Here is a 17,110-nt window from a genome sequence, read left to right as displayed (position 1 = left end):
GGCTGGCAGTGGTACAATCAGCATTACTCATTCTTTTTAATTTGCCTCACATTTGTTTGTTGCAGGCTTTGTACATAACGTTACTACCACTGGGGTTTATTCCAAAATTACAATGCAGTGCAAACCTGGAACATTAGCAGAGCTGAGCTCCTGGGGTCATTTGTCATGCAGGGTAACGTTACCCACTGGGTCTTAAAATAATTTAAAAACTCATTGAATTTAATATTCTCAAAATAAGTCTCTTACATTTATTTACAAAGGTCTTAATTTTTTTGTTGTCCTTTTCATATGATTATATAGATACAGGTAACTGTACACATAACTGTCAAATGTATAAAATGTTTTGTGTGTTTTGACTACTTTTTACATTTTGTCTGACTTCCGGTCAGCTCTGCTGTACTAGTAACTTCACCACTGATCTGCATACAGTGCTCTTTCATCCTTATTTTAGCAACTTTCACAGATAACATTCTGTTAATAGTATTTACTGTTCAATCTTGGAATATACATTCAATGGTTTTCTCAAACACAGTGGCCAAACAGATTAATTGGAAAGGAGTAAAGGGAAAAGAAATAGTTTAAAGAAATGCTGACAAGAACTCTGTTAAGTAAGTATTTTAGTATACGTATTATATGTGGAGGTGACTAGTAGATGAACTAGGAGGGCAAAAAATCTAAATAATCATTCATTAGTTGTAAAATGTTCACTTAATAGGGATTTTGATTTTAGGTCAAATCTTCCAGCCCTAGTCTAGTCCAGCCCCCTTTAAAATTACTAATCTCTGTGGATTTTATGTAATGTGTGATTGCCATCATCAGTTGAGTAATCACCCATTCTTTTATCCTTTGCAGAAATGAACACATCGGCCATCCCCCACTCCACTCCACTACTGATGATTTGTTGGGTGTCATGTGAGGGTTATGGCATTCCCACTTCTCCACTTGCCTCATCAATGTTTCCCGTAAAGCCACCAAAACAATGTGTATGAACATTTTACAGTTTTTTCTGGGTTTCACATGACTAGTTGGAGTTGGATATTGTATTTTGGCTATAAAATCTTTGTTATTTATACCATGGTCATGGAAAATGGTTAAAATCTAAATGGCTGGCAGTAGTCATCTATCAAGACAAACTTATCGCTTGTCGCTAATTAAAACGTTATCTTGTGTGTTTAGGCCGTAGAATCTCGTGTGTCTCCTGGCTCTAGCTTTATATGTAGAGTATGGTATCATGAGTGTGGTATATATCTTCTCATCTCTCTCAGGGAGAAAGCAAATCTTACTTTCTTACTATCATCATTACTAATGGTACACTACACTATGCAAGACTGATAGCAATGTCAATGTATTGAGCTTTTTAACTAAGCCACACTGTTGCTATTATTAGAGTTTAATACTTCTGCATTCATTTAAAAATAACACCTGTGTCATAGGTGTGTGGTTACTGTACGGTTAGTAGAAACTAATCACCTGCAAGTCGACTGGAGTGAAGTTTCTTGTTCCTACAGTTGTTAAAGACAGAAATGAGCTGTAAAATGTGTTTATTAGATTGATTGTTAGTTTGGCAATTATCTACTTTGTTTTAAGTTTCTGTCCTCTCTTTTTATCTCAAACATTTCAAATAAAATTTAAAATGTGTATTTTAAATAAATTTTAAAATGTGTCACTCATCTGTTCTATCACTTTCTTTGTTGAAATTCTGTGTAGGACAAATAGAAACAGTCTTTGTAACAGAGTGTAGTTTTGACTGTCCATGCTTTTTAAATTCAAAAGAAAAAAGTAATCGAGTTTAAAATGCAAGGAAAAAGAAAACGAAAGTTAAACAAGAAATCTTAGTTTACCTTAGTGATATACAAGTCACTATTTGTAATACATTATATAGACCAGCTCCTGCCATAACAAAAAAATCCACATTTTTGTATATGTTTTGTGGGTATAGATCAAGGTTATGAAAGAGGCCAGAACTAATAAATGGAGCTGGCCCAGTGCCGGCCCAGTGCCAGTCCAGATGTGAAAACCGGATCCTCAACAGTATCTTAGAGACTCTGGGCCAGATCCAGTATGGAACTGGTCCAGATCTGGCCCACATTTGGGCCAAATGACTACATAATAAGTGTCATCCGTTCTGGAGCTGGACCAGATGTGAAAACCGGATCCGCGCCGGCATTGGCCCGTTGTGCTAAAGGACACCGGCCCGGGTCCGTTTTACAGATCTGACCGAGAACTTATGAAGGATCTGGGCCAGATCTGGGCCGCATGATTTTTGCTATCTGGGCATTAAGACTCTTCAGCTGATCCAGAATTCTGCAGCAGGAGTTCACCAGGAAAAGAGATCACATTTCTCCTGTTTTAGCTTCACTGCATTGGCTTCCTTTAAAATCCAGAATAGAATTTAAAATCCTTCTTCTCACCTACAAAGCTGTTAGAGCCCGTGTCCACCAAAGCGTTTTTAACAGCTTTTTTTGTTTTATGTAAAGCACTTTGAATTACCTTGTTGTTGAAATGTGCTATACAAATAAACTTGCCTTGCCTTGCCTAGCTGAAAACGCCACCTGCTCTTCTGAAAACGCATAGCTGGGAGCGCTAGGGTTCGTTTTGGAGGCACAGTGTTTTTTTTCGAGACACTGTGGTTGCTATAATACATACTTTCCGTGGAGGTGATGTGCTGCAAGTAGGCTAATTTAACTGAATGTAAAAATGTTACCACAAAGTAGGGTAGGCTTACTTGCTCTGGCCCTTGCTCTGCATGAAGAGAAGGCTGAAACATGAGAGCACAGACTGTCCGTACGTGCATTCATGAGATTTTGCGGGCGAGGAAACACCTCGGCGAGTTGGCACATCGTTTCGTTCAAGGTCGGATGTGCTCGGTGTGGTGTTTGTCCCGCCCCTCCTGCACTGTGATTGGACGGTTGGGTAAAAAGTGACAGTGACGAGCGCAGCTCCATACTCCGCTAGTTAGGGCTGGCTCAGGTGAGTCCTGAACCATCCCTTAGTTATGCTGCTATAGGCCTAGACTGCTGGGGGATCTCCCATGATGCACTGAGCTCCGCTCTCCTCTTCTTTCTCTCCCTCTGTATGTAACCTCATCCCATTAATGCATGTTACTAACTCGACTTCTTCCCTTTCCTGTAGTCTTGTGCTTTCTCGTCCCTCTCCTCTCTCCTCCTATCACTTCCTGCAGGTGTTTCTGGCTCTGGAGCTGTGGAGTCTGGATCTGTAGTGTTGCTACACTCTCTTTCTCTCTGTTCCTCTCTTGCCCTCTCTCTCTCTCACCCCCAACCGGTCGAGGCAGATGGCCGCCCACCCTGAGCCATATGGTTCTGCTCGAGGTTTCTGCCTCTTAAAAGGAAGTTTTTCCTTGCCTCTTACGCCTAGTGCTTGCTCTTGGTGGGAACTGTTGGGTTTCTGTAAATATCATCACTGAATACGGTCTAGACCTACTCTTTTATGAAAAGCGCTCTGAGATAACTGTTGGCTCTAAATAAATAAAATTGAAATGAATTGAATTGAATTGAATGGCATGGGATGACAATGACTAAGCCTCCATCCAGATGTTGCAAAAGAAAATTCAAATGAATGCACCTTATCATCTAATACCGTTATGTGATTATTAGGAGTTGGTTCGTGGAGTTAAACCGCTGGTGCCACTAATTAAGAAACTGTGAAAACGTAGAAAAACAAAAATATGGCATTTATGTTTTTTGTTTGTATTAATCTGAGGAATGTTACAATCTCTTCATCTCACACATAACACATTTTCTGCATTTCCACTTGAAAATAAAAACTGATTGATGGAATCCCAGTTTGTGACAGTGTCACTTTAATCAAGACTGAAATGTCTCAACATTTGTTGATGGTTGCCATCAAATTGTGTACAGACATTCATGGTTCCCAGTCGATCCCAACAACTTTGGCGTTCCCCTGACTTTTTCCACTAGGGCCACCATTTGGTTTTGAATGAAATGTCTCAACAGTTATTGAATGGGTTGCCATGAAATTTGGCACAGACATTTATATCCCCATCGGAATGAAATGCAATCACTTTGGTTATGACACTGACCTCACGTAGTATCATCACCAGGACAAACGTTCAATTTGTCCAATACTGTGGTTTATAACAAAAAACCCTGCTAATCTAGGGATTTCTTCTGATTAGTGCTAATAAGCAAATGTTAGCATGTTAACACACTGAACAAAGATTTGAAAATTGCTAAACATTAGCATGTTAGCATTGTCATTTGAGCATGTTAGCATGCTGATGTTAGCATTTAGCTTAAAGCACTGCTGTGCAGCATCAGAATCTCAAGCATATTGGTGATTAGTATTCACAAATGCACTGAATCAGATGTAGTTTTTGGAATCAGAATTCATCTGCCTCTGCTGTCAATTTTGATGGGCTTCTAACAAGCCTTCTAACTTTAATAAAGTGTAATAATGTAATGTAAGTGTAATAATTTAAATAAGTTACTTCTTATATACTTTCTCTACAGTTTCTATAGTAAGAATGTTACACTTATGTGTGTTAATGTGTTAATTATATCATCACTCAACACTTGGCATCAGTGTAATATCAATTTTTTATTTTTAATTTGAAAAATAACTTACATAAATCTCTGTACTCAACCATACTTAGCCAAGACATAGCCTTGGCATTAACACATTGCACCAAAAAGAGAAAATTAAAAGGCATTCAAAAGGATAAATAACATATGTCTTCGTCATCATGTGAGGCATTTTTCCTGTTCCAAAAGGGTCTTATCAATCTATCCATAGTAGCTTGTTTATTCAAATTCTGACATCTAAAGGTATATACAATGAAAAAAGAAATGAAAATATATATTGTAGCTGGTTACAGCGACAAGGTTTTTTTGGACATTAAAACGTAGTATTATATGGAAAAGAAATAATGCCTCAGTTCAATTTCATTCAGACATACTGCAACTATAAGTTTCATATTCTTCCCAGACACGAGAAGTATTTATAATTACTAAAAATAGAAAATAAAAAATAAACTGGTCTTGGCTTTTAAATAAAACTAACAAAAATATAGTAAATTAATTTCATTTTCATTAAAACAAGAAAAAAAACATTTTCTGTGGCAATATCCCTTGTTATTTGAACTTGTGATTAGCTCATCTTCACAAACAGTGCCTGTAAAATTGGATCACAGCAACATACATCTCTTGCATGTTTGCTGCCTCTTGATTAGGTGTAGACCTCTTGCTGTACCAATACAGATAATTTTTGCATGTTCGTCAACAATACTGAAAAAAAATACACTTGCAACCACAACTGTTTTGTCAACCTCCAATAAATATAAAATATTTTCCATGTCATTTTTTTTCTCAAAAACCTGAAAGAAAATATGATCTTGGGGGTGGAATGTTTTTGTTAAAATTTCAATAATTGGCCGTGAAAGACCAATAACTAATTTGCTGTAGAGTTCAATTTAAGGTGAGGGAGAAAAGTAATGAAGTTGACATGCACTGTACAAGAAACTGCAAAAAGTCCAAATATCATCTTTATCAAAACATGCTGAGTTACTTTAAGGTGTGCCCAAGCCATGTTGCAGAAAATCTTTTTCAACATGCTTGTTAAACAAATCAAATCCAAAATAAAATACATACTGAAACAATACAGAACTGTAAAATAACCAACAGTCCTAAAATCTGGACAATAGGGGACTGAACAATGGTAGCAATGAATAGTACAATGAGAAGTACCCTGGGACAAGGAAGAAAAAGAGAAACATGTACAATTTGCACATAATGTTTATCTTTATAAGGCATGAGCCTTTTACAATGAAATAAATCATTTACATTTATTTTCATTATCACTTTGTCACATAAACATTTTCTGTTAAATAACTCCAAAAGTTTCCTTTAGGTTTCCCTTATCTGCATGTCTGCAAAACACAGACTCCTGAATGGTCTAAAGAATGATAAACAATGTATTTTTTTTTAATCACGATGTTGCATTCACTCCCCTGAAAACCATGCACTAGTGAAATTTATCTTTAAAAATAATATAAATTGTTGAAAATGGCTGATCTGTTTTATCTTCTGTCTTAATCTTTTTTTGCAAGTTGCAGCCTCAAGAAAATAATTTTCTTTTTTTTAAATTCTGCTTAATTTGTGTCCATGCAAATGAACTAAAAAGGAAAGAAAATATCTTTTTCTCATTTAATTTTCATACAATACATCAACAGAGAAAGAATGATGGTAGATTGTACATCTTTTCATGGGGTTTGGAGCTTTACTGTATATTCCGGAGTGTTGATGGTAGCCACTTCAATATTGCGTCTGATTAATTTTGGAGGAGCATGATTTCGTCTTTCTGGTGATTTACCTGTTCTAGTAGTTTGATTCAGTACAATAACCTAGATTATGCAGGGCATTACTTTGGGGGTTTGGGGAGTGTGGACATAAGCCGGGACATACCTCACCCAAAGTGATGGTCTCCAAAACTCCATCTACACCGCTAGGTCTGTTGGCGTGGCGTGACCAAGCATCTGGTTAGAAACACTGTCACCTCCTTCAGATACAAGTACATTGACATTAAAAGAAAAAAACTAATGAAAACAAAAACAAAAACTAAAAATCAAAGCAAAACATTTATTTTTCATTCGAAAAGGGCTTCTGCAGAACCCGTTTAGCGGTTCCCAGTACTGACCCCCATGGCTTCGAATTGGATGAAAACCTGGAACTGACAGATTCCTCGTGCTAAGGAGTTCATTCCAGCTTCCTCCAAACAACAACAACAACACCTGGCAATCCCAGCCACCAGGAGCTTGCAACACGCTTCGCCACGTGCACAATGTGCGCAACGTTTTTGCTTAAAACACAGGATCACGTTTGCACCCCTAGAAACAGGCTCAGAAGACACAACATCAAGCATGCAGTGTAACCGGGGGGCGTGTCCTGTAATCGCATCACTGGCTGCTACAACAACGCTATCAGTCCACACGCTGCTATGATCGAGAGAAACTGTCCAGAGAGGATTGGGAAGCTCTTCTTGTCAGTGGGGCCAGAGTAGGGTCCACCAGTGAGGAAGGAGGAAACAGCTTGAACCAGCCAATCACCATGTTGGACAGGTCCAGCTCATCTAACAGTATCTGAACTGCTCCCATGAATGATTTATGGTCCATACGTCCATAGTCGCCCCAAACAATGACCTGCAGTGAAGAACACAGGAAGACATTAATGAAAAGGATAAGACAAGTTCAAGCAGTGAGAAATTAAGTTGTAGTAAGACTGATTCTGAGTTTCTGCTTGATTTACTGTGACACCTTTCTTACCTGTAAAACCTTCCCTCCCGGACTCTCCTCAAACGGCAGTTGCTGCTGGTAAAGAGGATCCAAGGTTTTTCTTGCTACTTTTGTTTTCTTTTTGGCTATGCAGACTCCATTTTCCAAAAGGTAGACCTTTACATATGGTGCTGAGAAGAGAGGAGAGGGGAGGAGGAAAGAGGAGAGGTGAAAATATTTTTATCCCAAAGCAAAGAAACGTGCTTTTTCATCCTTTTTATTCACCATATCTCAACATGTGCATTGAATGTATGAGGTAAGTGTGTATCTGCCTATGATAATGACAGTGTGAGAGCTTAAATTACCTGGCAGTGCCTTGGAACTTTGTTTTCCCACAAGGCCACGGGCTCTGATGACCTCCACCTCCAGCGCTCCTTTCTTCTCCACCATACCAATCTGGATGTCACCTGAGTAAGTATATAAAAATTAGTAAGGTATAACTATACTGAGTATATAAGAAATAAATCATGTATGTCTTACAAGATGATTAACTATGCCTCATGAACATCTTAATTTCTAAGTGCAAAAAGCTTTTCCAAGGATCACCAAGGTACAAATTTATCAAATGCATGAATTCTTGTTCTCACCCATTGGTGGAGTAGCCAATGTCTGTCGTCCGACCAACTGGGCGGGGCCGAGACCATCCAGGAAGTCACTGAACTGAGCATCTGAGGAGAGCCTCACACCAGGGAAGATGAGACTGAAACAGAGCAAGACTCAATGGTTACCACAGAGATGAAAGGTACAGTTTTGTTGATGACAAGGCAGTAGTTGAGTTAATGGCTGTAGCCAATTAAATGTCATGAGGATTAGGAAGAGTAAAAAACGATATATCTAATCAAGTTTTGAATTGTGTGCTGCGTATGTATAAACTGCTCTCAGTAGTGTGAGTCCTTGTGTCCTTACTTTCCCTCGGAGCTGTAGCTGTTCATGCTGCCGTCCGTGGACTCCCGGCTGGCCTGCCGAGTCATCCGGCTCCTCATCTCCACCGCCAGGCCCGTCTCTGTACTCCTCTGGATCGTGCTGCGTAACTTCTTACCTCCCGCTTCTGCACACAGAAGGACACACGCAAAGAAAGAGAGAGAGGGAGAGAGAGAAAAAGTGATAGAGACTGTTAATCCTTAACACTGAACATTTTGTGACTCATACAGCGAGGTGCGTTCACATGGATTATTACTGACATGCTGCTTTTATTGGCTCATAGAAAAATCAATCCAGAGGGAACTACACTCAGCCTATAAAGATCCAGTGTCTGCCCCCCATCCCTACTGATCCAAGACGACAGCTGACTACCCCCATTAGCCCCGCCGCTGCTCCTCTCCACCCAGCCTCCCTGACAGCCTGCGTGTGAAGCCACGTGGCTGCGCCTGCGGCAGACGTACACGTACCAACACAAAAGTATGAATGCTCTGCCACTAGACACACGTCTGGCAACCAGCACACACAGTACACATACACACACTGCATCGCTACTCATTTCATTTCCCATTAGTAGAGAGAGGCAAATTCTCCTTTGTTATGAGCATATAGAGAGAGATACAGCAAAGACAGGAGGTTAAAATGAAATCAGACATGTTCCCTTTGTGTTAGATACTCTACTCGACATTTAGCCATTGAGCTCTGTTAAACTGGTATTTTAGCACCTGATCTCTATCTTTAAACATGAATTCTTGGTCAAAGACTCATCATCCAAGCACTACTGAATGTTGTTGTACTAGTTGTTGTTGTGGAATCTCTTTTCCTTATCTATAATCAAATTCTTGCAGAATGAGGGCATCACGTTATTTCCCAGATGTCGATTAATCGCTGCAAAGCCAGAGGAAAGTAATAACAATGAGTTATCATCAGTTCACTGTTTGCATCCCTAAGGTGCAAATGACAAACAATCGCCTATCCATAGACCTTATGCTATTTTCACATAATAATGTCTCTGTTTGTCTGGATGAATACAGTATTCCTACTGCAGCATCATCATGGGCCCTTTGCGGCACCTGCTGTCTTCACTCTCCCTCCTCCTCTCTTCTTTGTCTCATTAGAGGGGGAGCTGAGGAGAAGAGAGATGATCCAGTGTCCTATCTCACACAGGCATAAACGGACATGAAGCCTTTCAGCCTTCAAATCTCAGTTATTCAGCTGGTTTCCGCCTCCTCTTCCTGCTCTTCACACATTACAATAGAGAGGAAGCCACAGAGGTCGTCTCTGACGTCTGCAGCAAACCGCTGCTTGTAAATCTCTTCAGATGCTATCATTCAACATTAAAAACACACGATTTTCAAGCAAGGTTTAATAACATTACATGAGTTGCTACGACCAAAGACTGCTAAAATGCTCCCACTGCAAATTGTAAAAGACTGCCATAGACTTTTAAGACCATGACTCTGAAATCCTGTCCACATACATACATATCACATTCATATATAGTATGTTTCTATTTTATAAAAGAAAATATCCACACACCTGAATTTAAAGTAATGGCAGATGAGGTAAATGTGTCAAAGACATGTGCAACATCAACACCGGTGGCTGCCAAACACTTTTGTAAAGTATCTGTCAAGCATGAAGCAGCAGTGGCCTAAAATCTGGCTTGTCACCAGAAGGTCACTGCCCTCAAATTTCGGCCGTGCCAGACAGGAAAAGATAATGAGAGAGTCTAGTGGAGCTGATCGGCGGCCAACAGTGGAAGTGTGAGAACAAGTGTGTGTTTGTGTGTGTGCGTGTGAAGCTGTAGCTAAAAAAAGCCGGTGTGATCTGGCAAAAAAATACTTAGAGTTAAAAGGTATAAAAGAGTAAATCTTCTGCTTTGCAAATCCATGACCTATTGTATTTCTCTTTAAATAAATCCCCTGCCACTAAATTAGGAACTGATGAGAATATCTTGGGAGGCATAAATATAATCACATACAGTAGGCGTCATCACTACTGTTCAGGAAATTTGAAGTGATAGTCATGGGACAATGTTGTATTCCTAAACTAAAAAAACACTGCTACCCACCAGATACTAAACAATGATTCATTCCAGTTACTAAATCCTTTGTTTCCATTCAATCAAGAAGAAATGAGACATTGGTTAGACAAGTGTGAGTAGAATCAGCAAACAGGTTCCTATAACCACCACTGACGGCGGCAGCAGCAGCAACAGAAGCAGTATGCGTATTTTACAACATACTGCTGGATGATAAATTCACTGCTCTTGAGATCCAGGCATATATATAAACTTTAAGTTAACGTTAATTACTTCATATTATAGTACACACAGCTTAAGCATCATATTATTATCCTAACTGAACTAAACTGTCATCCTAATTATACTAATTACATCTCTCAACCTGCTCCAATTCTCCCTACAATCAGTCTGTATCGTCTCTCTAATCCTAAATCTAGCTCCTTCCTCTCTGTGCTCCCTCTGTTTAAACAGTACTGCTGTCCCACCACACGCCATCAGCTGCTTCTGTGACATTTCCCCAGATGTCATCTTACCTCCATCTTCCTCATCGAAGGAGTTCATGCAGGGGAAATAGACAGCCAGTGCTTCAAACGATGCAGACAGGCTCATCTTGCTTTGGGAGCGCTGGATACGCATCCCAGGAGCCGCAGCAGAGGTATCATGGCTCTGCCTGCCCATGGTGACCGGCGGTGGTCCTTCTCAATGCGGTGAATCGGATGCACAAGACGTCAGCTTTGCCTTCTCTAGCTGATCTTACTGTTAAAGGTTTAACAAATCAACTACAATCTAATCAGTTTGATGCATTCCTAAGACCAGTAGCAGAAGACTCAGTAGGAGATCAGGTCTGTTCTATCATCTAGTTTGTCCCTAGATGCTCTGTAGACTGCATCTTAGGAAGAGCTTCAGAAAAACGTTGCTTTAGTAGCCAAGTCTTGTGCTGTCTGGTTGTGACGTTCCTGCTGCACCTCTTTGTTTGGGGGGGAGGGGAGAGAGCTGCATCGCGCTCCACCAATCAGCGAACCAGGCTGCTCAGGCGCACCTCGGCTGGCTCTGCGGGTGAACGAGCTCTACCCAGAGATACTGTGCAACCCTCCCCAGTCCGTTTCTCACCAATTTTTTTAACCTCCTCTTTTCTTATTTGCTTTCAGCTTTTTCTCCCTCTGCTTGCTGTTTTGTGTCTTTTGTGCTATTCATCACACTTATTATCCTTTTCTCTCCATCCCTCCCTCTCCCCATCTTATCCAGAGGCCGGTGAATACAAGCTGTCATTAGGTCTGCCAACAGCCCTGCTCCTCGGGCTTTGGCCACATGACCATCACTCAAAGTTCACGTGCCGGACTCTCTCGTCTAGGACTACTATACCACAGCTGTGTTGTGTTGGGAGGAATTTATTTTGATTTTGCTGGCTGTTGATCATGATCTTATTCATGTTCCACAGCCTCTATGACACAGCTATGTTGTGTTACGAGAAATTCAGTTCCCCTTGATCAATCACAAACCACACTGTCAAACAATCAGACAAGTTCTTTGTTTGAATTAGGGTCAAACTTACCTAAACATGAACCTTTTTTCAGTCTTTTTCTACCATTTTTGGACACTCTTTTAAACAGTCCAGAGCAGAAAGACACAACAGTGGAGCTAAAACAAAAGATTTCTTCTCCGGTGGTCCCTGAAACTGATAAATCTGCTACTGGCATGGTGTGTAAGGGCTAACAAGTAAAGCAAATCTATGGCTTTAAAGTAAACTTCAGCCCCTCTGCTCACAGTCGCTACTGCAGCTTGGTAAAAAATGAAGTCAAACTGTGCTGCTTTGACACATTACCAGAGAACCAACTGTAGTGTTGTACTGAACATGTATCTCGCAGAATAAACACTGCACAAGAGAATTACGGTGCTACTCTGCACCATAATAAATATAGCAAGCTCCCTGTAGTGTTATAGCTGAAGCAAAAGTTCCACTCTAAGAGACACTGCAACCTACTTCCATAAAGAAGTCTCTTAATACATGGCATCCATTTGCAGGTTTCATCTAGGTCAGCGCAGCCAAAAAACAACACTTCATATTTACAGCTAGGGGGAAATTGGACAAAAGACACACAATTACAATAAAACCAATTGGGTCATTTTTAATGGACCCTCTAGGAGTCTTTCTTTATGAAAGGATATTATTTAGAGCTCCTGCTAACTCAGACATTAACCTACAGATTGTGTATATTTTATTAAATAAAAAACAAATGTAGCTCATCTAAAGGAGAAGTTCTGTTTTTGAGAAAATCGTGTGTATTTTGAAGGTTTTTAGCCATATTAGCTGCATGGTCCTTGGGATGGCCAAGTGATTCTGTCATTTTGACGGTTGGTCCATCACTTTAGTCGAGATATCTCAGAGGTCCCTCAGAGGATGAAGCCTGGCTTTGCCATACCATGACTGTTCTTCCAGCACCACAGCAGGTTGACATTTTTGGTTTTTAGTGACATGTCTTAACAACTACTGGATGGAATAGTACTAAATGTGACATCCCATGGTGCCCAAAGAATGATCTGGTGATCTCCTGGATGAACACTGTCTATTCACTTTAGGATATGTTGAAAGATTGCTAACCCCTACATCAGGATTGCAAATGTGCTCTTAACATATGGTAGCAACAGGAGATTCTACTCTTGTTAGCATTTCAGTTCTTTGCTTTTCACTCCTGAAATATCTATCTAATCTATAGCAACGGGAGCTAAGTGATGAGATTCTAAAACTATGGCCTGATAATTTCATTGTTTTTGTCTCTAACAGGCTTTCTTTTTCATGATATTTCACAACACAGATGGATGTATTGATAATATCTCAATTACAAACATTATTGATATTGAAAGATTACAAGACTTTGGTTGAGATGTAGCATAAACTAGCCTACAACATGGAATTATCACAGCAGCTGATCAAATTAATTAACAAAAGAAAATACCAGATTCTTTCACATGAATTTATCACTCCTCTGCTGAAGTCACGGCTAATGCGTGGCAACAGTAGATGGCACATATGTGTTGCTTGCTTCAACTTTCGCACCTTTGCCCCAATTTATTCTTACCCACTGTACATTGGCAGAGAGAAAGAAAGAGGTATGTCAGTATGTTTCACTGTGATACTCCCACTACACATGTAATCTCGACACCTGGAGGGAAAAACGAGGTTAATTACAGTCTTCACAAATCTGTTCAACACAGCACGTGGATCTGTGTTCAAGGATGGAAATAATTTGTACCTCACATGAAAAGCCGAAAGGAAACTTTAATTTGTCAACAAAATAAATGCCTGAAGAAAAGCAAGAATCTAGGTCTCTTAGTAAGCGCATGATAACATGTTAACTACTGTACTTTAGTTACATACGATTGTTAATAACAAGTGAAATGAATGATGTTTTAAGGGAAGTTCATACATCACTAATAGAAGGTATTTTTCATGAATGTGGAATCTCCATTTTAGGCCATGAGGGTACTCTCTGATTTCACAACACTTGTACAACACTTGACTTCTACAGATTAACATTAACGCACACTGTACAACATATCTGGTCTAACTCCACTGTGACAAACCTACATACACAGTGACCACACAACTAGAAATCACAAGCACCTCAGAATGCAGGAATCTTGCCAATTCTACTACAACAATAAAATAGTGTAATATCCCAGACATCATATGTAAGGTCTGTCTGGCAGGCGGCAAGGATCACAGGTGGAAGCCTTCGGACGTCTTTGTGATTGATAAGGCCAGGCCTGGCCAAGCATCAGAGGATGACTCTGGCCCTACAAACTGTAAACACAGCTTAATGGAGGGCTCTAACGCCTGGCCCTCACGTGCACAAATGTAGGCAAACACACACATATCAGCACTTAAATGTGCGCTCACACCATTACATGCACAATGGCAAACACTCTCTCAGTTTACATTCCCTACTGCCTACCTTGATGCAGGCCAGTCCTGTAGTCTGTAAATGTAGTTTCCCCTTTTGTTTCTAGCTCAAATATGATGCGCGTTATAAAGGGAAATAGCTTGAATTACAAAATAAGCTATGATATACATTTTTATATATAATAAAATACTTCTCGCCCAAGCATGTACACACTCTGTGCCATTCACTTCACTCATAAGGTTCGCACCTTCAGTGGGAGGTGTGAGGGGCATATGTGAAACGTGAAATGCAGGAGGTGTAGCAGTGGGAGCAGTCCATCCCCTGGCCGCCACCCTCCGCTCTACACTCCACACTGACAGTATAACAGATGGAGAGCTAATGAGAGAGAGAAAGGGGATCTAAATACTGCCAAGCCTTATATGTGTATTTGATCTGGATAGAAAGTGCTGACATCACTTCAGCTGACTTTTTATATCTCACAGTCATAACAAACTAACGTGATATGTAAAATTGAAAATTGCAACACAAACATGTCACCACTGCATTTTTACATCACATACTGAAAGAGGAAATACTTAGAGACAAAACCACGATGAGAGGAAGTCATATTTTTAGCAGCATTTAAACATCTAAAAATTCAGGGTGGAAGTTCATTTTTAGTCCAGTTCAAATGGAAGATAAGAATGTGCTGTACTAAAATGTGGGACACAACTATACAAGTGTGTCCTAAACTGTGTCCAAGCCTCAGAATCAGGCAAAGCAGACATATGGCTGTGGAGCTGAGCCACACTGCAGGCAAAAAACAGTGAGCAGCTGGTGGAGCATGGCAGGGTTTAGAAGATGAATCAAGAGCTTTTAAGCTGAGCTCATGGAGATTGATACATTACATTCTTAAAGTGATATTCCACCCAAATATATATCTTTTCAGTATTAAACTCTAACTGTAAAGCTTAGGAAAGGTGGCAGTAAAATGTTTCATCCTTCATGTAGTCATAATGAATAAATTAATTTCCATACTTTCATGGTTTGTGTGTATCACAGTGCTAAAAAAATATATACAAAGAAGAGGATGTTTTATGCTCTTGGCCGTTCAAGAGTAAATCACATAATTACACTTCCCTTTCAACAGCACCAGTATAAGTGACAAGGAGTTTGCAGCAACATCGCTCACATGAGCTCAAGTCTCCACTCAATTTCGCCAGCTTGCTGGGTTACTGTATGTATACCCAGGGTTAAAGTCATTAGATCTTTATGTTTTCCTTGGATTACAGCTAAATTATGCCACAGAATAATTACCACAACATAAAAAAACCTCTTCAAAACAAGAACATTGGTTAATTTCTTGGATAATGCAAAGCACACTGTCTGCTAGGAGAGACACTGTGTACTTCTCTCAGTATGAAAACAATTAATTTAGTCCACCAACAAATTTCATGAATAAACATAAAGTCATCTGTGATTCTATTATAACACTTCTAGATATAGTCTGAGGAATCTTAATAAGAAGAAAAAAGTACTGTATCTAAAGAGAGTAGCATCATAAAAATAAATAATACATTTTTTATTTTATTTTTAAAGAAGATTATGACACATCTGCAAAAAAAATCTAGTTCATCTTTTACCTTAATTCATCTTCAATTAACTGGCTCTAAAGGCTTAAAATACTAATCCATCTACATTGTTAAAAAATGCAGCCCAAAAAAATAAACCCTTTTTTTGTTGTTGTATTTACTGACCTGTGTTTAGGTTCTCAACACGTCAACGACAGTCGGCAGCCACACATCACAATAAACAAACTTGAAATTGAACTGCCCCACCACAGTAAATGCAGGTGAAGTAATGGTTTAGGTGCTAGTCAGATGGGTCTATATACGACCAAAGCAAACCATCATATGCAGAACCACCTATCAGTTCACATATGCACCCCGTCAGTGAAAGATTTATCCAGGAATGGTTCATGATGCAAGGGCGGTATGGTGGTGCGGTGGTTAGCACTGTAAGAAGGTCGTGGTTTCAGACCCCGGTTGCCCTTTCTGTGTGGAGTTTGCATGTTCTCCCCGTCTGCGTTCCATCCAAAGATGGTGGGAGAGAACATGCAGGCTAGGTTGATTGGTTACCCTAAATTGTCCTTAGGTGTGAGTGTGAGTGGTTGTTTGTCTATGTGTGGCCCAGCGATGGACTGGTGACCTGTCCAGGGTGTACCCTGCCTTTGCGCCCGATGTCAGCTAGGATTGGCTCCAGCCCCCCGCGACCCTGTACGCAGGATATGCTGTTGACGATGGATGGATGGTTCATGATGCATTCAGGTGAAATGGCAGGAACTACCTGACCAATAAAGTCACTGGTATTAAATCAGTTGAAAATCAGCCTAAACAACCTTGGGCAGTTACCCTGAAGAGCACTGATGCCTACAGAGTGCAGTTTTAACACTATGGCTGGGATGATATACTTATCTCCTGATTCAATACAATCACGGGTTGCAGATTCAATATGTACTGCGATTCTTATTCTTCTGTTGCAATTTGATATTATGATTTATTGTGATTTTTGTTTGCTTTTTTAACACTAGACCATGGGAAAAGGATGAATCATTCACTTGTAGGTACTGCTTATCATGAGTCATGTCTCCAAAAACAATGCACATCACATGTCTGTCAGTCTTCATGAGTTTTCAGGAGCATCATTGCTATACTGCATATAAAAGAAAAGAAAATTATTTTTGAAGTAAACATTAGCTACATTTAGCTGTAACTGTTCATTAAGCTAGTGCCATAAGAAAATACAAGACATAAAGACATAAAATAAGTTGTTAGGCCAAAATGATTAGGGCTCCAGGAAACTGAACACAACAAAAATGCAAGCTTATAAATGTACATCCTTCACATATGAAATGGAAAACTGTCCTTCCTCCAGTGTGTTAGCATCAAGCTAACAGGACTAAGCACTAGTTATATATAT

At 39.8% G+C, this 17,110-nt stretch overlaps 2 protein-coding genes across 4 annotated transcripts in view; both read right to left on the bottom strand.

Moving 5' to 3' along the window:
• Positions 1-2,775, bottom strand: part of LOC123968146 (dendritic cell-specific transmembrane protein) — a 27,653-nt gene extending 24,878 nt beyond the window's left edge. Inside the window, exon 1 of the mRNA XM_046044681.1 lies at positions 2,726-2,775. The gene's annotated coding sequence lies outside the window, so the exon portion shown is untranslated. The remainder of the gene's footprint in view (positions 1-2,725) is intronic.
• A 1,783-nt stretch (positions 2,776-4,558) lies between these two features.
• Positions 4,559-17,110, bottom strand: part of rims2a (regulating synaptic membrane exocytosis 2a) — a 152,575-nt gene continuing 140,023 nt past the window's right edge. For 2 of the 3 annotated variants that reach the window (XM_046044545.1, XM_046044546.1), the window contains 5 exons: positions 8,213-8,354; positions 7,894-8,006; positions 7,612-7,713; positions 7,298-7,437; positions 4,559-7,174 (listed from right to left, as the gene is read on the bottom strand). In XM_046044545.1, the coding sequence (XP_045900501.1) occupies positions 6,971-7,174; positions 7,298-7,437; positions 7,612-7,713; positions 7,894-8,006; positions 8,213-8,354 (701 nt within the window). In that variant the 3' untranslated portion in view covers positions 4,559-6,970. Of the gene's footprint in view, positions 7,175-7,297; positions 7,438-7,611; positions 7,714-7,893; positions 8,007-8,212; positions 8,355-10,783; positions 11,213-17,110 lie in introns of those variants that run through there. The other variant, XM_046044547.1, reaches the window with a different exon arrangement.

Source organism: Micropterus dolomieu, linkage group LG03 (assembly GCF_021292245.1).
Source record: "Micropterus dolomieu isolate WLL.071019.BEF.003 ecotype Adirondacks linkage group LG03, ASM2129224v1, whole genome shotgun sequence".
In the NCBI taxonomy this organism is placed as follows: Eukaryota; Metazoa; Chordata; class Actinopteri; order Centrarchiformes; family Centrarchidae; genus Micropterus; species Micropterus dolomieu.
Note: the sequence above shows the minus strand (reverse complement) of the source record. Positions and strands in the feature narration are given on the sequence as shown.